Source organism: Ambystoma mexicanum, chromosome 13 (genome assembly GCF_040938575.1).
Source record: "Ambystoma mexicanum isolate Mex_15411 chromosome 13, UKY_AmexF1_1, whole genome shotgun sequence".
In the NCBI taxonomy this organism is placed as follows: Eukaryota; Metazoa; Chordata; class Amphibia; order Caudata; family Ambystomatidae; genus Ambystoma; species Ambystoma mexicanum.
Window position 1 is genome coordinate 536,933,479 of NC_090938.1, and position 18,420 is coordinate 536,951,898.

At 47.2% G+C, this 18,420-nt stretch overlaps 1 protein-coding gene across 1 annotated transcript in view; it reads left to right on the plus strand.

The window, feature by feature from the left end:
• The window catches only part of CCDC43 (coiled-coil domain containing 43), a 187,989-nt gene extending 169,788 nt beyond the window's left edge, over positions 1-18,201 (plus strand). The window contains exon 5 of the mRNA XM_069634270.1: positions 17,407-18,201. Coding sequence (XP_069490371.1) covers positions 17,407-17,594 — 188 coding nt within the window. The 3' untranslated portion in view covers positions 17,595-18,201. The remainder of the gene's footprint in view (positions 1-17,406) is intronic.
• The last annotated feature ends 219 nt before the right edge of the window (positions 18,202-18,420 follow it).

The window sequence follows — 18,420 nt, forward strand, 5'->3', positions numbered from 1 at the left end:
CATAAGAAATCCTCTAAAACCCCTCATAGGAAATAGAGCCCTCCTAGGGAGAAAACACCACAGAAGGGAATATTATCCAAGGCCATAGAAAAACCTAAGGACTCTAGACTTAAAATTATACCTCCCACTGATGAGGACTTCGGTATTTCCCCTCAATCTATTGTGATCCCAAGTTCAAAGGAATGGTCTTCCGAAGATATTGATAGGGTAATGCGAAGAATGACCTTCATGGCCAATTTTTACAAAAAAAACCCAGATTACTTTGAGTTTCCACTCCACTCCTCCACATCAGCCCCTTCCGGCTCTCGTCTCTGCCTTACCCACTCAACCCCCTTCTAAGATTTCTCGCTCTAATGTCCCCTTACAAGGTACGGTTATAGATTTATGACCCTGAATTAGAACTAGAAGACCAGGAAGATATCTCCTTTGTGGAGGCATCTGACCCTCAACTTAATGAAGAGGATACAGATGAACATTATGATGACGAGAACCCAGAGGCAGACCAGGAGGCTAACATGTACTCCATAGATTCCCCTCTTAATCAAAACACTCCAGTTGTCGATTCCCCTGTCGATAATCAACCCCTCCTCAATGAAGTCTTAGCCAAAGTGGCAGAACACTTAAATTCACACATAGGAGGTACAGGAAGATAGAGACTTTGCAGAACAAATACTGTGGGACAAAAAGACAGTAGGCTAGTCTATCCCACTACTTTAATCAGTGCAACATAAGATGCAGCCATCCTTGTAAGCTCCCAATCTCACGCAGGCCGTTAACACGCGTGTGGAAAAATTATTCAGGCCTGCACCATCAGACCCTTTATATATTAGAGGCCAATTAAGACCAGACACATTGGTTGTTACCACAACTAGAAAAAGAGCAGGCACACCCCTTGCTTCCTCCAAGGCTCCACCGGATAAGGAAAGCAAGAAGATCTATGCCATGGGCAGAAAGGTCGCCTCCTCTGCAGCCTATCAAACCAGGATAGCCAACAACGCAACCCTTTTGGCTAGTTATAATTGCCATAAGTGGGAAGAAATGTCTGTTACTTTCTGCCCGTAGCCACTCAAATCACAACTAGCTCAGGTGGCATCAGACGGAAGGGCCGTATCTACCTGTCTCCTTAAATCCAATTTCGATGCAGCGGACAATGCCGGAAGAGTCATTGCAGAGGGGACTGTTATAAAGAGGCATGCATGGCTGCGCCAGTCAGGCTTTAGGCCAGAAACACAAGCCACTCTAATAAACATGCCAGTGGAACCTAACTTGCTCTTCGGTAAGGCCGTGGAAGACGCACTAAAAACAGCAAAGGACGGGTATGACACTCTAAAATCTTTAGGCCAGCTCGCAAACAAACCTACTGGTCAGAGGGGTAATGGTAATTTTAGCTCTTTTTGGGGCCAAAATTCAGAGGATCCGGCTAGAATCCAGGCCAAGGCTGCTCCTGAGGGAATAATCAAGAACAAGTCTTCCAAGGCTATCCCAGAGGACAACGCAGAGGTCGTGGTGGGCAGAAGCCCTGCTCTAGGTGGCACCCCACCTCAGAGCAAGTGACATTCTGCTCCAGGTACCCTCCCATGCATCTCCAATAGGATGGCGCATTTCCAACTTCACCCACGCATGGGAGGGTATCACCTCGGAAACATGGGTGCTGTCCACAATAGCAGGGGGCTACTATATAGAACTACTCCATCGTCCTCACGACCACCCCCCACGACAGAAAATCCACTCAGAAGAACATCAGAGGATCCTTCTAGAAGAGAACTACACTTCTATTAAAGGACGCCATAGAAGTGGTCCCAGGCACCAGGTAAACGGTGGTATTTATTCAACTTACTTCCTTGTGCCAAAGAAAGATTTTACAATGCGCCCTGTATTCGATTTACGCCCTGCGAACAAATGTCAAGCCATAAAAGTTCTGCATGACTACGCTACAAGAGGTAATCCCGCTACTAAAAAAGGGGGATTACATGGCAACACTGGATATGAAAGATGCCTTTTTTCATATTTCAATGTTCCCAGCGTACAGAAGATTCTTGCGTTTCAAGATGGCAACAAGCACTACCAATTCAAAGTGCTGCCCTTTGGAATAGCCTCGGCTCCAAGGGTATTCACAAAGGTACTGGCGGTTGTGGCAGCGCACCTGCGCAGGGGAGCAATCCCAGTGTACCCTTACTTGGACGACTGGCTCATAACAGGGGATTCACCTCTGATTTGCAGACAAAACATCCAGACAACAATCAACCTCCTCTTTCAATTGGGCTTCTCAATCAATGAGAAAAAAATCAAGCCTAGTGCCAAGCACTTCAAAACAGTTCCTAGTAGCTGTCTTAAGCACAGAGGAAGGATTGGTCTTTTCTTCAGAGGAAAGAGTAAAAAATGTGTTACTGCAAATACCACCATACCACCTGGACTTTGTGTCCAGGTTCCCCCAGCCAGGCTCAAAGGGGAACGCCCTATGGATGAGCTGGTCAGGGAAATTTGCTTACGCTTTCCCCCCCTCATCCCGCCCCCAAACTCCTCTAATGAGGAAAGTGGTGAACAAGTTACACAAGGAACGGATGGCGCTTATCCTAGTTGCTCCTATGTGGGCAAGACAACCGTGGTATCCACATCTGCGCAAAATGGCGATGTGCAAACCCATCAAGCTCCCGTGCCAGTACAACCTACTCACCCAGCACGAGGGACTAACCGTGCACCCACAACCACGCTCCATGAACTTGGCAGCATGGCTCCTGAAGTTAGAGTTCGGGCATCTATATCTACAGCAAAGATGCATGGATATCTTGTAAATATTAAGAAAACCCAACATACGGCACTGTTAAAGATTTGTAATTTGGTGCCAGACTAAGCAGATCATTCCCATAGATTGTACGCCTTCTAACATTCTAACCTATATACTCCACTTGGGAAGGGGTAAAGAGACTCCACCCTCCAATTTCTAACCCACCCCCAGGTTGGGACCTCAATATGGTACTCGCGAAGCTCATGGGGACCCCCATTCGAGCCTATGCACAAGTCTAGTCTCAAACACCCAACTTACAAAAATGCCTTCTTAGTAGCTATCACTTTCATAAGAAGGGTTAGTGAAATCCAAGCATTATCAGTGCAGGATCCTTTCTTTACTATACATAAGGACAAGCAGGTTTTATGTACTCACCCTAGGTTCTCAACTAAATTCATCTCCAAATTTCATGTAAACCAGTCGATTGAGCTACCGGCTTTCTTCCAGGAACCCAAAAGCTCTGCTGAGGTAAAACTCCACACAGTAGATGTGAGGAGAGCGGTCCTCTACTACGTAGACAAGACCAGACTGCTAAGAAAAACAGATCAACTGTTTGTCTCCATAGCGCCAGTCAGAGAAGGTGACTGCATCTCTAAGAATGCCATCTCTAGGTGGATAGTCAGATGTATCCAACTATATTCCCTATCGGATAAAACACTGCCTTTTACGTCAAGGGCCCATACTTTCACTCAGCACTACTGCATTGACACTCATTCCAAGACAGATACACAAGTGGGACAAGCGGTTCGAAGACATTTATTTGCTCATGAACCTTCTCACATCCCACCTCCTCCTCCTTCTTACACTGCTCGCTAATCTATGCACAGCATGTGATCTAAGCAGATTCCACAAGCCTCAGAATGGATACATTACTCACCGTAATCGCATTTCTGATGCTTGTATCTGCTTAGATTCATATGCAACCCACCCTTCCTCCCCTCGGAGAGGAGGCGGATGGATGCTTATGAGCTTGTCTTATACATATCTGCTTGGATATAACTGTACTCAAGCTACACCTCATGCTGCCTCATGTCAGAAAAATAACAATCTGAGGGACCTCGACACGTGTGGGCTCATGGGTACAGTGGACGTCACACTAGGGATAGTATTACTGGCACGCCCTGTTGACATCCCTTTTCGAGTTTTGAAAACAACTGTAATACTCTGCAGCTTCCACTAGATGTCGGCCTATGCACAGCATGTGAATCTAAGCAGATACAAGCATCAGAAATACGATTACGGTGAGTAATGTCTCCCTTATATCTTTCATGGAGGCACAAAGCACTTCATCGGCGGAAGATTGGTGGAGGTTTTTAATTAGTGGGGAAAACGCATCATTGGTGTTAGCAACAGTCCGATTTTTAGATCTTCTAAAGTCTGGTAGGTTCTAAAGATGTTAGGTGGACTAAGGTAGCTGATTTAAGGTCTTAGAATGTTTTATCAATGTTGATGCTTTATTTTACAGGAATTGTACTTTTTTGTGATGGATTGTTTGATAATTGCATAGGGTTGTGATGAGCCAAATGTTGCAAATAATAATAATTTTAAAAAAATTCCACCCACAACTTTGGGTCAGCCTTTAGTATGAGGTTTGGGATTCCATCCATACCAGCAGCTCGAGATGACTTTGCGGCCATAATCGAAGAGGATAGCCTCTCTATCAAAGTCCAGAGCCCAAAGCTGCACTTCAAGAGAAACTTGAAACTCGTTGCCCCCACCTTCATCCATAGATTGAAAGTGCTCGACCCAGGCAGATATTGTGACAGTATTTATCTAGCAGTGTGCCTGGTGACCAGGATCTTCATTCATCAACCTCCAAAATAGTTTATCATCTTCTCTTGTTGGAACATTCAAAATGTTCTCACTTTATAGTTGATTTTGCGCTTTATGCCTTCAGACCCAATTTTTAAGGAACCAGTTACTTACCTGCAACTCTTGTTCGAATGGATTGTGTCCTCCCACGTATTCCTTATCGTTGATAAATCAACTTCCAGCTTGCTGGCCTTGGAACATTTTTTTCCCAGCAGAGGGTGCTGTGCGTCGACGTCCCTCGAGTCTGTGTCCCTCAAAGGCCTCCGTAGCAGCTCTGACGTCATCATAGGTATGTATAGTCTTGCGCAGCGTCCACTGTTCACTTCAGTTTTTCCACGCTTCGTAACCCTTGGAGACGCAACGCTCGGTTCCTCAGTGAATCTTTCCTAAACTTCGATTTTCTTGAAAAATTATTCGAATCTACAATGGCATCTTTGTCTGTTTCATCGACGCAATCTGGTTTAAAAAAAAGGCTGGGATTGTGGAAAAAAGATGTCGTTAACAGATCCTCACAGGATCTGCTTGTGGTGCCTGGGCTCTGAGCACCAGTGCGCGAAGTGTGAGGAATGGATGTCCATGACTGCAAAAGCATTGAGGGGAGCATAAGGGGAAGCTGGAAAAAGGTAAAACCGTTAAAATCCTATTCATAATTGTCCGCGGTCGAGACCTTCATCTCCTCGCCATCGGAGAAAACATTCCCGCTCGATCTCGTAGTGGTTCTCACCACTCATCCAGATCGAGACATACTAAGAAAAGGCATCCTAGATCACCTTCCTCTTCTTCCAACTCGCCAGAAAGGGTCACCTGCCCCACTAAACGCAGCTCTCCAGCTAAGTGGGAGAAACTTCGCAAAAAAATGCTAAGGGTCTTCGGGAACGCGGCCTTGTCCTCCTCGGAGATGCCTGGAGTTGATACCCCGGGTGAAAGACCCGAAAAAGAGAAATGCTGTGAGTCGTCGACCTCAGCAAATAGAAACCCTCGAGTGTCATGAACCCTCGAGTAAAGACAAGGGCCCTTTGCACAAGACGCCTTCATCGACCACGATGGAGAGACCATCGAAGCCTCATGCCCCGACTGCACCATCGGCACTCGGGCGTCTAAGGATCTTTCGAAGGCGTCGAAAGGGGTTTCGGCCACATCAACATCAAGTTGAATCCAAATTCTCTCGACGACATCGAGGCCATACTCTAGTATATCGGTGCCATTTGTAAGTTTGTCAAGACCTATGATGTCTACATCGACAACTACAACCCTATCTGAAGCAGTGTTGACAAATTTGTCTCATCACTTGAAATGGGTTTTACCCCTTAACCACACTCTGACTATTTCAGAGCTTTGTCCTCTATGAGGAAGGGGAAGACTCTGATAATGAAAGACCGTTCAGCTTACAAACTACAAGAGTTCCTATTCCAGAGGAGCTAATATCGGAGGATGTCCGATTAAAAGATCTTCAGGAGTCTTTACAGGATGCAAGTGGCATAGATGCCTCTCCAGAGTCTCACTTTGGCCGACCAGAACCTGGAGATGTCTTATAGATCTCTTATGGCGAGAATTATGGCGTTTATGGGGTGGTCAGCGCCTGCACCCTCTTTACAATAAGATGACTTAACAGACATCTTAGATAAAGGACCTCAGGAAGACCCTATAGTTCCTTTTCATGCAGCATTACAGAGAAAGATAAATGCAAATTGGGAAACACCGGAGGTTATCCCTGCAGTAAACAAAAAGGTCTCTGTGAAGTACAGAACATCGGCCTTGGATCCTCTGTACTTAACCAAGCACCCGACCCCAGAGAACTTAGTAGTACAGGAGTACAGGATGCAACTTCTTCAAGCAGTAAATTGGCATACCGCACAATACCACAAGATAGGGACGACAAGAAATTTGACGCCATGGCCAAAAAGGTCTTCTCGGCATGCAGCATGGCACTTAAGTCAGTTAACGCCACTTGCACGCTGGCGGGATTTAGCCACACCCTTTGGGAGTGTGCTTCATCAGCGGCTGACTGTCTCCCAGAAGGGGAGGAACGAGACGCATGCTTGAATATCAAGGATGGGAAGGATGCAATGTGAGAGTCCCTCCAAACAGGTCTTGACTCTGCTGACCGCATCAGCAGAGCCATGGCGGCTAGTACGACAATCCGCAGATTTGCGTGGTTGCGTAAGTCTGGTTTTGCTCCTGATGTACAAGCCAGACTTCTAAATATGCTCTTTGACGGCACCTCTCTATTTGGCAAGAAAGCTGACAGTTTGGAGAAATTGCAAACCTCCAAAGCGGCAGCCAAATCCCTTGGGGCTGCAATTCGTCAAACTACAAACCGCCCCACAGGTACGTCCTGGAGGGGAAAGCCCTTTCCTTTTTACTCTGCATTCGGAAGAGGCAGAGGGCAGCCAGCTCAAAGGGGCCAGAGACGATTTACCCGTGGTGAACGGGTCAAAGGTACCAAATCCGCATCAGCAGGTGCTGCCTTACCCTCACCATCTGCGTCAGCTGCTCCAAAACCCCTCTGAGGGGTCTCCACACAACACCAGTAAGGAGGCAGGTTAACTCAACATCTGACAAAATGGCAGGCTACTACGTCACATGCTTGGGCATTGGAAACAATTGCCCAGGGTTACTGCCTGCCTTTCCTACACACTCCTTGGAGTCATCCACAGGGGAGCAACTCTTTGAAGTTTCCAGACCCGCTCCTTATACAGGAGATTTTAGACCTGCTAGAGAGAGGTGCCATAGAACCAGTACCTGTAGCGGAGAGGAACAAGGGTTGGTACTCCCCTTACTTCCTAATACCAAAAAAGGACGGAGGATTGAGACCCATATTGGACTTATGAGAATTGAACAAATTCCGCAGGAAGGACAAGTTCAAGATGCTAACCCTTTCTCCGATCCTTCAGGCCCTCCAGTTTCAGGATTGGTTGGTATCTGGACCTTCAGGATGCTTACTTTCATGTACCTTTCCATCTCAAGCACAGAGTAGCTGAGGTTCGCCATTGGCAGCTCTCCCTATCAATTTTAGGTTCTGCCATTTGGGCTGACCTGCGCTCCGAGGGTCTTCACCAAGTTAATGGCAGTCGTGGCAGAAAGTCTAAGGAGGGGAGGGATTCATGTCTACACCTACCTGGACAACTGGTTGATCAGAGCAGTGTCCCCGGAACAAGCTCAGATCCATCTAGATTGTTTTCCACTTCCTCCACAAGCTGGGCTTCTCCCTCAACTTAAAGAAGTCACAGATGATACCATCACAGAGACTCCAGTTCATTGGAGCAGTCCTGGACACATCCCTGGGAAAAGCCTTGCCACCAGAGGTGAGGGCTCAAGATATTCTACAGATGGTGACCAGATTAAAAAATGGCCAGCGTCTACTAGCCTTTCATTTTTTTTCTTTGAGGTTGCTCGGCCTTATGGCATCCTGCATTCTTCTAGTGCCAGAGGCTCGCCTGAGAATTAGATCTGTCCAGTGGGGAACTAAGGACCCAGTGGTCACAATTCACAGGAAGGAAGTCAGATCTCCTACAAATCCCAAACAGAGTAGCACCAGATCTTCAGTGGTGGGCCTGTCGGGAGAACATCTTGAAAGGAGAACCATTTTGGAAACCATGGCCGGAGATAAGTCATGGACCCCTCACTCGCGGGGTGGGGGAGCCCATACCAACGACTTAACCATCAGCGGTCGTTGGTCTCCATCGGAGTCCAGACTACACATCAACCTATTGGAGCTGAGAGCAATCAGACCAGCACTGAAAGCTTTTCTGCCATCAGTACAGGGAAATATTTTTGTGATGGAGACCAATGACTGCTGATTGTCAGTTCGTTGGTGTGGGCTCCCCACCCTGTGAGTGAGGCGTCCGTCACTACCGTTCTCTCCGGCCATGGTTGCCAAAAAGATTCTCCCTTGAGAATGTTGTCTGCAAGCCCACCATAGAAGGTCTTGAGCAACTCTGCTCGGAACTTGCAGTTGGTCTGACATATTTCCTGAGAATTGGGACCACTGAGTTCTGAGAGACCATTGAAGGGATCTCATTCTCAATCGTGCCTCTGGCACCAGAAAAATGCAGGATGCCATGAGACAGAGGAATCTGAGAAAATCGAAGGCCGGAAGATGCTGGGCATTCTGGAATTTTGTTACCATATGCTGAATGTGTTGAGCTCTAACCTCGGGAGGCGAGGCTTTCCCCGAGGAAGTATCCAGCACTGCTCCAATGAATTGAGTCTTTGAAATGGTTTCATATGGGACTTCTTGTAATTGAGGGAGAAGCCCAGTCTGGCAGATGATACTGAGATGTTTCTGGGCTTGTTCGGGAGCCTTTTTATCTTTCTTCAAAGCCGCCCTCCTCACACCAGTTTACCTCTGCGCTCCCTGGGAGCTTTTTTTGTCATGGCCTGACATGACCCGCAGTCATCGGTACAGTGCCCGGGGCCTTGACACCACAGGCCGACACAGCGAGGATTCGGTAATGGACATTTTCGACCCACACTCGTAACATTTCTTCAATCCGGACTTCGAAGTCGAAGGAGTAGAGGATGAAGACATTTTCTGTGAAGAGAACGGAAGCGTGCCGTTAAACACTTGAAGCAAAAGCTTTTGGAAAAACTGAACTGAAGCCAACGGGTGCTGTATGCGCTATTTGTACGGACGATGACATCGCCATTCGACGGAGGCCCTCGAGGGTCATCGATGCAACAACATCGCGTACAGTGCCCACTGCCTAGAATTTATTTTCCGAAGCAACAAAGCTAATGAGATATGATATCAAAGATGAGGAATACGTGGCAGGACACAATCCATTAGAAACAAAGATTGGGACCTCCCAAATGACATAATGGAGATTTTGCTTTCGGCCAGAAGGCCAGCAACAAAGTTCTTGTACTGTTGCTGTTAGAACAAATTCTGCAGCTGGTGCAAGGACAAGAATTTAGACCCTATACTATGCAAAACACCAGAAGTGCTCCAGGTTGGGGACAATTAAAGGATATTTGGGGGCACTATCCATCTTTAAGCACTCGTCAGAGGAATCTTCATATTTTAAGATCCCATTGGTAACACAATTTCTAAAGGGACTCACCACAGTGGTCGTCCCACCCCCCAAATCTCATTTCCTGGTTCCAGTTTGGGACCTTAATCTGGTATTAAAATTTCTTGTGTGCACCTTTTGAACCTCTACATTCATGGCCGTTAAGGTTGCTAACCTTTAAAACCATTCTATTGGTAGCATTAACTTCATCCCGTAGATTGAGTGAATTGCAGGCACTTTAATCAAATCCCACCCTTTACTATTTTCCACAAGGATAAGGTTATTCTGAGGGTTGAGCCTTCATTTTTACCTAAAATTTCAGATTTTCATGTTGGACAGAAAATTGTATTGCCCACTTTCTATCCTCCACCTCATTCTGGCAAAGCGGAGGAGAGATTACACAGATTGGATCCACGTAGAGTTTTAAGATAATACATCTCTAGATTATCCAAACTTTGTATGGATGATCAGCTTTTTGTAGGCTATACAGGTCACAAACTGGGTCAGGAGGTGGCAAAGCAGACCTTACCCAGATGGATCATTCTGGCAATTTCAGAATGCTACAGGCTGGCGGGCCCATTAAACCAGGAGCATCTACGGCTCTGCAAATGGGGTGTCCTGATCAAAAACATTTGTGAGGCAGCTACATGGTCTACTATACACACGTTCACAAAGCATTACTGCCTTGAGTCTTCCCTCAGTCAGGATGGAAGCTTTGGAAAAGCTGTCCTCCATTCGGTTCATGGAAACCATTGATAGCTAAATTCTTACTCCCTCCACCAAAATATACACTGCTTTGAAAGATGAGGAATACGTGGGTGGACCCAATCCATTTGAAGAACCAGTTTCTTACCCCTACTAACATTCTTTTGACGATGTTCCTCCCACGTATTCCTCATTGCCCTCCCAGCCTACCCCGCAGTAGAATTTCCCATACTATTACAGCTGTCGTTCCTTCAAAGCATTGTGCGGTCAAACCCGTGGTTATGTGGGTAGTTTCTAAGGAAAGAAAACGCTGAACTGTAGCCAACTGGTGCTGCGCGTGCTATATCTACACCTTCGATGACCTGACTCTTCGAGACGGATGCCCTTGAGGGACATCGAGTTGACTGCTTCGACGCACACTGCCCTCTGCCGAAAAAAATCTTGAAGTACCTGAAGCTGGTTATCGTATATCAAAGATGAGGAATACGTGGGAGGAACATAGTCGAAAGAATGTTACCAGGGGTAAGTAACTTGTTTCTCCAGCATTGGGTTTTTCATAGATTCACATGCTCTGAATAGATTACAAAGCAGTATTACAAGAATACCCATGGTCGGAGGCAAGCTCCTACCATAACTTACTACTGGAGATGTACCAACCTCTCACAAAAAGGTTCTGCAGAACTGATTGGCCGGCTCCAGACTCTTCTGTAGAATGTCTGTCGACACAGTAGGACCTGGTGAATGTATACTCCCATCTCGAGGTGGCTGAACGGCAGATGTCAGGCAGCAGAATTTCAGAGAGAAAAGCAGTGGTTGCAGCCGTTGCTCTGGTTGAGTGAGCTTGGGGTCTGCCGGGAAGTGGTCTGCCAGCTTGCTGATGGCAGAATGAAATGCAGGCAGCAATCCATCTTGCAATGGAGGACTTTGAGCCTTCCCACGTCCAGAAGGTCCAAATGAAACGGTTGATCCGTTGTACGGAATTACTTGGTACGCGCCACATAGTACTTGAGGGCGTGCGCAACATCCAGCGCATGCAATGTTTGCTCCACTGGAGACGTTGGCCTGCCAAAGAATACAGGCAAAACCACTTGCTGATTTAGATGGAAAGCAGATGGTACCTTCGGCACAAATGTTGGGTTAGTACGTAGAACAGCCTTGTCCTTGTGAAACGTCAAATAGGGCGCCTGGCCACCAAGAATGCATTTTTCCCAGAAAGATGTTTAATAGATGCTTGGTGCATGGGCTCAAAAAGTGGCTTCATGAGTCTTGCGACTAGAACATTGAGCTCCCATGCCAACGTTAGGCGACGGACCGATGGAAAAGACCAGAACAGCCCACGCAAAAACTCCTTCACCAGTCTGTTAGACCATAGGAATGGCACCCCTGCAGCGCTGTTGTACCTGGAGATTGTAGCTAAGTGCACCTTAATGCAATAATGCGACTGAGCCAGGGACAATAGATATGGCAACAGATCCTCCGGTCGGATGGTCTGAGGTCGGTCGCTGGCTTTTGCACCATACTTGAAAACTTTTCCACTTGCTTTTGTAGCATTTCAAGGTGGATGGAGCTCTAGCCTTGGCCATGATCGCCTGGCAGTCTTGCAGAAGGGACAGAGCCCCGAAGTCTAAGAAGACAGGATCCAGGCCATCAGATTGAGAGAGGCCGGGTTGTGGTGGAGTACTGCTCCCAGATTCATGGACAGGAATGATTGGTGTGGGTGCAGCTTCATCAGTGTGGCTGACGAGAGGCCAAGGTAGTCTTGAGTACTGCCACACAGGTGCCACCAAATCAGTTTGCACCGATAGTCTGGTCGGGGGCGGGAGGGGGGGTGGAGATGAATGCATACAGAAACTTCCCTTCCCATGGAAATGCAAAGGCGTCCCCCAAGCTCTCGGAATGGGGGAGGCGGCTGGCAAAGGTCTTGCAGTGACTGTTGTCGTGGGTGGCAAAGAGGTCGATCTCTGGAATGCCCCACATTTGAAACAAGTGAAGCTGGTTGTTGCGCAGTTCCCACTCATGGCAAGAGTGTAACTCCCTGCTGAGGGAGTCCGCCAGAGTGTTCTGAATCCCCTGGTAGACGAAGGGGAATGAGAAGCATGTCCTGCTTTAGAGCCCAATGTCGCAGGGTTTGGGCCTCCCCAAAAGCTGTGGGGACGTTGTGTTGTCTGTGTAAATCCGTACCACATTGCCCATCAGGAGGGGAAGAAAGGACTTCAGGGCCCAAATAATTGCTCGTAGCTCCAGCAGGTTGATGTGCTGGCTCTTCTCCGACCAAAGGCACCTGGCATGTTGGTGTTGACAGTGGGCTCCCCAGCCCTCCAGTGAAGCATCTGTCGTGAATGGTAGCCTGATGGCCCGACAGCCTGAAGGTGGAGCCCCGCACCAGATGTTCCCTCACGGACCACCAGCGAAGGCTCTCTGTAAACGGTTGTTGGAGCAATGCGGTCGTCACAGGACCTGAGGATTGGACCAAGTGGGCATCCAGTAATTCCTGCACTGGTCTCATGTGTAACCAGCAGTTGATCAATGGGATGCATAATGACAAAATCCCCAGCAGGGATTTGTAGTTGCGGACTGGCGTTACCTGGGCGCTATTGAGACGGCTCACCTTGTTAGAAGAGCTGCCACCCTTTCGTCTGAGCATCTGGCGGTGCAGGTTTTGGTGTCGAGTCTTGCTCCGAGATGGAGTGCCTGTTGCGATGGAACCAGGCACGACTTTGGGAAGTTGATGGACAAACCCAGTTGCTGTAGTCACTGGATGGTGGGGGGTGTTGGTTTCTACCAGCAGATAGGAGGGGGCTATTACTAACCAGTAGTCTAGATACAGCTAAATGTGTACGTTCCTCCGCTGCAGGTGAGCCACCTCTGGCGCAAGGCATTTGGTGGAAAAACCTGCGGAACACACCGCAGGCCGAATGGAAGGGCCTTGAACTGATAATGTACTCCTGCCACCACGAAGCGTAAGTAGCGCCGGTGTGGGAGGCAAATCGGGATGTGAAAGTAGGCATCCTCGAGGGACACCCAAGAAATCTCCTTGTTGTAGCTGGTATAACACCTGTTGTAGCATGAGCATGCAAAACGTTTGTGTCTTTAGGAACTTGTTGAGCACCCTCGGATCTAATATGCCCCTCCCATGCCCTGATTTGTTGTGCAGTGACTTTTTCCTTACCAGTAAGTAGCGGGCGTAGACTCCTGTGCCCAGCTCGTCCCTGGGAACCGTCCCCACTGCGCTCTTCTGCTGCAGAGCTCTCACTTCCTGAAGCAAGAGTTGTCTCAACCTCTTTGGTTTGTGTGCAGGAGGAATGTCCAGTGGATAGTCCACGAACTCCAGCGAGTGGCCCTCCTGGAGGAGGGATAGCACCCATTTGTCGGTTGTGATGCGTGTCCATTCTTCGCACCTTGACAGTTGTCTTCCCTCTGGGGTGCATAAGTGGGAGGACTTGGCTTGCTGCTGGTCATGCCTGTTTGCCTAGATTGGGAGGAGCCACGGTATTGCTGTAAACCCCGTAGGACTGGGACCTTTTTCCTGTACTGGTCCCCTGATGAATACAGGGTCTTGTAAGAGGACGACTACTGGAACGTGGTGCGGTTATCCCGCAAAACCCTACCATAGCGCCCTTTTCCTGAACTAAAGGACTGGTGCCTTTGCTGTAGTGTGCCCAAGGAGTGGGCGGTTTCCAGCAAGGGACCCAACGTGTACCACAGCTCGCAATTGTAAACTGCGAGTATGGCCATTGCATTAGCCTCCCTGATAGTCGTGGCTGTGGTGGTAATGATCTTCTTACTCAAGGCGTTTGCCTTCCTTGTCTGGGGGGGGGCGTGTTGGGGGGGAGGGGTGATGCAGGGTTTAGCTGACCTTTTTCTGACAGCCACAGAGACCAGAGTCTGGCGTGGGCTGGGTGCGGAGGCAGGCGGCGCTCTCTCGGGCTCTACTTTTGGTCTTTTTTTTAGCCATGGCAGTCGTGATTTACGCTAAGGTGATCAGGCCATCCTCCAGACGTCTTCCAATAGCCGGTTAGACATGACCGATTTTCCTGCGCTGCTCTCTGCACTGGTACAGCACTCTCCTTTCACTGCTCCTCCGGCGCAAGGCTGAACATTGTGGCCCCACTGGACATGAGCGTGTGGAAGACCCCTACTTCATCAGTGGGTGAGTCCCTGAGTGGAACATCACCTGGTTCCCTCAGCTGTGATGAAATAATCAGATTCATTAGTCTGGGTTGTGTGTGGGGACCCCATTGTCTGGATCTGTCTGTCCCAGTATCCGACAGCATCTTTGGTACTTACTGGTGCTTACCCTTTCTGGGGGGGACAAGGGATGTCGTCCATTTCCCTGGAAGGCCCAGGAAAATCTATGTGCGGTTGCTTGATGGGCTCTGTAACCGGGGCTGGTGTAGGCAGCTGTTGTTGCAAAGGTGCCACCATAGTGGTTAGAGTAGATCAAATGTCCAGTGACATGCCTCTTTGTATAGGCAGCAGTGGCTCTGGTAGACTGATGGATTCAGCTGAATGCAGGGGGGGGGTAAAGGTGGTAGCCTGATCAGGCTTGCCTCACCCAGGGTGAACTGGGAGGCGATGTCCTGCGTGCTGGCGACGGCGGTGACCTGATGGCCTCCTCTGCTAATGCGGAGAGACTTGACTCAGATACAACCATACCACCCGGCAGCAAGGCCACCACAAGGTTAGGCATTGATGCCCGGGCCACCAATGCAAACACTGCTGTTGTCGGTGCCGGAGACATCCGTGACGATGGCACTGGTAACAATGGCATGGGAGTAACCATTGTTGCCAGTCGACGAAGGTATCACAGCCGTAGATGTTAGATGCTGTCAACGAGATCCTTTGACGCAGTTGACGTGGCTGTTGACGCCTTCATTGACTGGGTGCCATTGGACAGCGTTGACTGCCTTTGGGTAGGCAACCTGAAGTGAGTTTTGGCCGTCGACAATGACTGCCTCGTCACCGATTTCGACATTAAAGTCACGGAAAAGATGTTAAAATCCAATTTTTTTCATAGAACTGTTGGAGAAGATTTTTGAGGACTCCCTACACTAACTTGCAGTAACAAATCCGAAGATGGCAGACAGGGGAGGAGCTAAGGGAGGTGTTCATATTGGCTGTGAGCAGTATAACCCAAAATGACTGGAGTACAAAAGTGACAACGTTTTCAGTTTTTAAATGTAAACTACTTTTACCGAGGATTCCTAGCCTGACTGGGAATATTCACAGCATGTGAATCTATGAAAGATCCAATGCTGGAGAAGTGGGGTACCTTTTTAGAAACATTTATAACAGTTTGGCTTTGCCATTGCTTGTTTGTGCAAGCATTCTGAAAGTGCAGAACACTTTTATTCATTAGAGCGACTTGTCTACTACCGTTGGAAACTATTAATTCGCCCCCAGGACTCCGCCACAAATGTTCCTCCCCGTCTCATAAAACTCTGGAACTATGGTGAACCTTTGGGCACAAGGCCCCATACATCTTAGGGATGTACTTTTGAAGTTAGTGTGGTATTCCTGTGGACCTGAAGTGCTGTATACTAATACTCACCTTCCTTTGTAGGGGGTTGTTTGTTTTGCCATACTTGAATGATTATATATATGTAATTTATACTTCTTGTGATATTGCATGCCAAGTCATTTTTCATAGTGTTGCATGGCAATTAATAAATATAATATTTGTATAACTGTCTGTGTGTTTCTTGACTTTTCACTGTGTACTCGTTGAAGGTCCCCTACCGGACTCACCCTTCCTAAGACTAAGCCTTGACCAATCGCCTAGCTACCTTGAACTGGTTTGGCTACAGAGTTGTCCCTGTCACTTAACTAGGTATACATCTGTCCACCAGGCCACAGTTTAGAGATCAGTCCTAACACTGATTTTTCTCCAGACTTGGTGACCTTTTAGAAGAATGGAATATTGCTCTAATAACCCATTTTATAGTGCCCACTTCTATGTTACTTTACAACCCTGAAAACGATAGAAGTTGGAAAGCGCATGACGTGCACCGGCCTTTGCCTCAGCCGTTAACACAAACCATCCAGGTTAAAGGTCTCCCCATTGTAATGAAATCCATTTCAAATGAGCTTCTATATTTTGATTAGCTGGATGAAAGAATGGGCCAAACATGTATGTCCTACTTTCCAGCTCCTCTACTAGACTTTGAGAGATGTGCCTTTTGTACAATCTCCCCATTTAATGGTCTCCAACTCAAGGACACCGATTTAATAACGCCCACCTAAAATTTGTCTTTCTACTTCAGCTCTGAGAGCCTGAGGTATATTTGTGTTTTTAAAATCTTGCTGTACAGTATTAACTACCTTGTTTATTTTTTTATTTTAATGCCCGTAGAAAAAAGGCTGCTCCAGACTCGGTTAACATGGGGCTACCTTCAATGATATCTGCCTGTTAAAATATTTCCACATAGCCAGATTATCCATAGCATACCCCCCAGGTTCAAAACTGTCTTTCACTTAACTTCTCTGCTGCAGTGCCATGGTCCCTCTCTTCCTGCATCCTCTCCCTGCTCCTCCTTGTTCACTATACAAAAGCCAAAGCTATTGGCTAGGTCCAGGCCTATATATTTATTTAATGTTAAATTACTGGAATTTATATTGAAACATTGTTGTTTTCTTGGTCTCCAGGCACTCTGGTGCCTCGGAACGAGAAGGTGGTTTAGGCGATTTTCTGATGTGTGCAGTTCAGAAATACCCATGTATTGTGTGTGGGTTGTTTCCAGGTGGTCTTTCTCTAGGGCATGGGGGCATTTGTGTCCAGGTAGGAACCTTGTGTGCTTGTGGTGCTAGTGTCCAGTGGCTGGAGCGGTGTTATGGAAGTTAATTGAGGAGGTGGAGAGCAAAACAACCTTGTCTTCCCACAAGTGGTCAGAGGTATATTCTTTGTTCCTTTTCTACCACACTCCTAAGACAAGTCATTATGATGAATGTGTCTTATTTCAAGCTGGGACAGCTTAATAATTAGACTTTTACAGTATGACATGATTTTCCTTCCCTGCTACATATACATGCCTCTTAAATAGTTTGGTGTAAAGGTAGTACATGTTTTTTGATATTTCCTCAACTGAAATTCAGCACTGTTTAAAAACACAAACTTGGAGGATGTCATGAATGCAAGGAAGCTGGAGAAAGAGTCGCTTCGAGAAGATGCCCAGAAAAAGAAAGAACAAGACAAGATGCAGAGAGAGAAGGATAAACTGGTCAAGCAAGAACGTAAGGAAAAGGAAAAAAAAAGAACACAGAAAGGGGAACGCAAGCGATAGTATATAGGGTCCACGCTTTTCAGGACTTTGGATCTGTGATGTACAAGGTGCTCTAAAAATGAATTGCAATTATCTGATGGATGAAAAAGATTCTCACAGCAGCAAAGATCCACAATGTTCGTGCAAATGTGCCAAGTGGTATTTTCTTTGCCCCGCGTCATGTTGCCAGTGTGTCTGCACAAAAGGACCATGTATGATACATTACCAAATCAACCTTTTGTTTACTCTTCAGGCACTGATGGAGGGTACATTTTCAAACCTGGATCTGGTTTTACCAGTGCCCTTAGCAAAAAAGTGCTGCAGCCTGGCTTTCATTGTCCTCACCAGTTGGACAAACCTGTGGCCTGTCCTGCCTTCTGATCTGTACACCTTTTTGTATTTTTATTCTAAAACCAAATGCTCTTTTTCTTACAAGTGTGATTTGAGATTGTGCACATGACTGTTCTTAGTGTCTGGAACCAATGTCGTAAGACTACATGCTGAGGCAGGCCCCAAGGTCTTCCTAGATATGCAGCAGCAACAAGAGTGAGATTTGTCTCAGCAGAGAACAGCACATGATCCTGATTTAATAAAATGTAACCATAATAAAATGCAAAGTTTGTCTTCATTTGTAATGGTGGAGACCTTTTTTCGTACAGGTTCAAGGCTGCCCATTTTATTTTTTAAATGACTTCAGAGTGATTGAAGGAATTGAACTGCCATGTGCGTGTCCGAGACCCATCAAAGAGGTAGACCAGCAATCTTTCTTGTAATGACTTTCGCCTATGGAATAATACTACATTTAGAAGTTCTGTTTCTTTTTGCTGAGCAATATTCCTGATCTAAT